The 1,579-nt window shown below is 45.4% G+C and overlaps 1 protein-coding gene across 1 annotated transcript in view; it reads right to left on the bottom strand.

The window, feature by feature from the left end:
- Positions 1-540: 540 nt before the first annotated feature.
- The window catches only part of LOC311371057 (slit homolog 2 protein-like), a gene marked incomplete at both ends in the record, with an annotated part of 7,853 nt that continues 6,814 nt past the window's right edge, over positions 541-1,579 (bottom strand). Inside the window, one exon of the mRNA XM_084489291.1 lies at positions 541-634. Coding sequence (XP_084345417.1) covers positions 541-634 — 94 coding nt within the window. The remainder of the gene's footprint in view (positions 635-1,579) is intronic.

Below are 1,579 nucleotides of genomic sequence, written 5' to 3'. Positions count from 1 at the left end.
GTGGCAGTCGCAGATGAACGGGTTCTGGGCCAGGTGCCTGAGGGGTAAGAATAACAAGGCAGGCATTTATAGTCTCTCTCACACACACGTACACACACACACACACACACACACACACCTGCAGACACGCACACAGGGGAGGAACACAGATGAACCAACACGCACCTGCACACTGCAACCTGCACACTGCACACACACACACACACACACACACACACACAAGTTAACCCGAACACAAACAAATACACAAACACCTGCATTCACACACTAGTTAACATAGACAAACACACCTGCAATCAGACACACACAAGGTAACACAATACACAGCTTGCACATGGACACACACGCACACAGGCGCACACATAACAAACTTTGTAAAAGTGTGTGTGTGTGTGTGTGTGTGTACTACGTGTTGATGACCCTGTGAGTCTGTGTGTGTGTACATGAGTGTATATGACCTTGTGAGTGTGTGTGTATGTGTGTGTGTGTGTGTGTGTGTGTGTGTGTGTGTGTGTGTGTGTGTGTGTGTGTGCAACATACAGAGTCTGTATGGCCCTGAGTGCAGAGAAGGTTCCCTTGGCGATGGTCTGCAGCTTGTTGTCGTACAGGGAGAGCAGGTTAAGGTTGTGCAGGTCTGGAAGGCGTCCACACGCAGACACGCTATCTTATTGGCATTCAGTAACCTGGGAACCGAGGAGAGAGAGAGAGAGGGAGAGAGAGGAGGGAGAGAGAGAGAGGGAGGGAGAGAGAGAGAGAGCGAGAGAGAGAGAGAGGGAGAGAGTGAGTGGAGGACGTACAAGATAACATAATAAGCCAACATACATACTGTATCTTGCATCTCATTGTTAATCAATGCTGATATAAATGTTGAACAACATATTTCGATGTAATATTCTTTGAGAACTGAAATTAAATAAGAATCTCAATTTGTCTATGATGCGGTTAAATGAGTACATAGTGCATTGGATCTGTAATTGTGTACAAGTTTCCATGCGTGTGTGTCTGTGTGTGTATATGTGTTTGGTTGTGCGTGCGGTGTGCGTGTGTATGTATGTGTTTATTTGTGAGTTAGTATGTGTGTGTGTTGTGTGTGTGAATGCGTGTGAATGCGTGTGTGTGTTTGTGTGCGTGCGTGCGCGTGCACGCGTGCGTGTGTATGCGGTTGTGTGTGTGAATGCGTGTGTGTGTGTGTGAGCGTGTACGTGTGTGTGTGCATGCTCTCACAATAGCTGCAGAGAGAAGAGACCCTCGAACAGTCCTTTGGAGATCTCTGTTATCTTATTCCCGTAAAGCACCCTGGGGATAAACACACACACACACACACGTTAGAGACCGTTCCCCTGACAACATCACACAGACATAACATGCATGAACCCTTAATGAAAACACAGACTAACCTAATCCCTCACTGTTGTGGAAATGAAATGAAACAGATTCAAGTGTGAAATTATTTTTGAATCAAAAACTAGTCATCTGCGAAAGAAAAGCACATAACAGCGACGGTAACAAAACAACACGACTCTAATAATAATAATAATAATAACAATAATACGTTGAGGGAGTCCTTTGGGGAGTTCTT

This window comes from Micromesistius poutassou (assembly GCF_964030765.1).
Source record: "Micromesistius poutassou genome assembly, contig: SCAFFOLD_6559, whole genome shotgun sequence".
NCBI lineage: Eukaryota > Metazoa > Chordata > Actinopteri > Gadiformes > Gadidae > Micromesistius > Micromesistius poutassou.
This window is presented reverse-complemented; position numbering and strand designations above follow the sequence as displayed.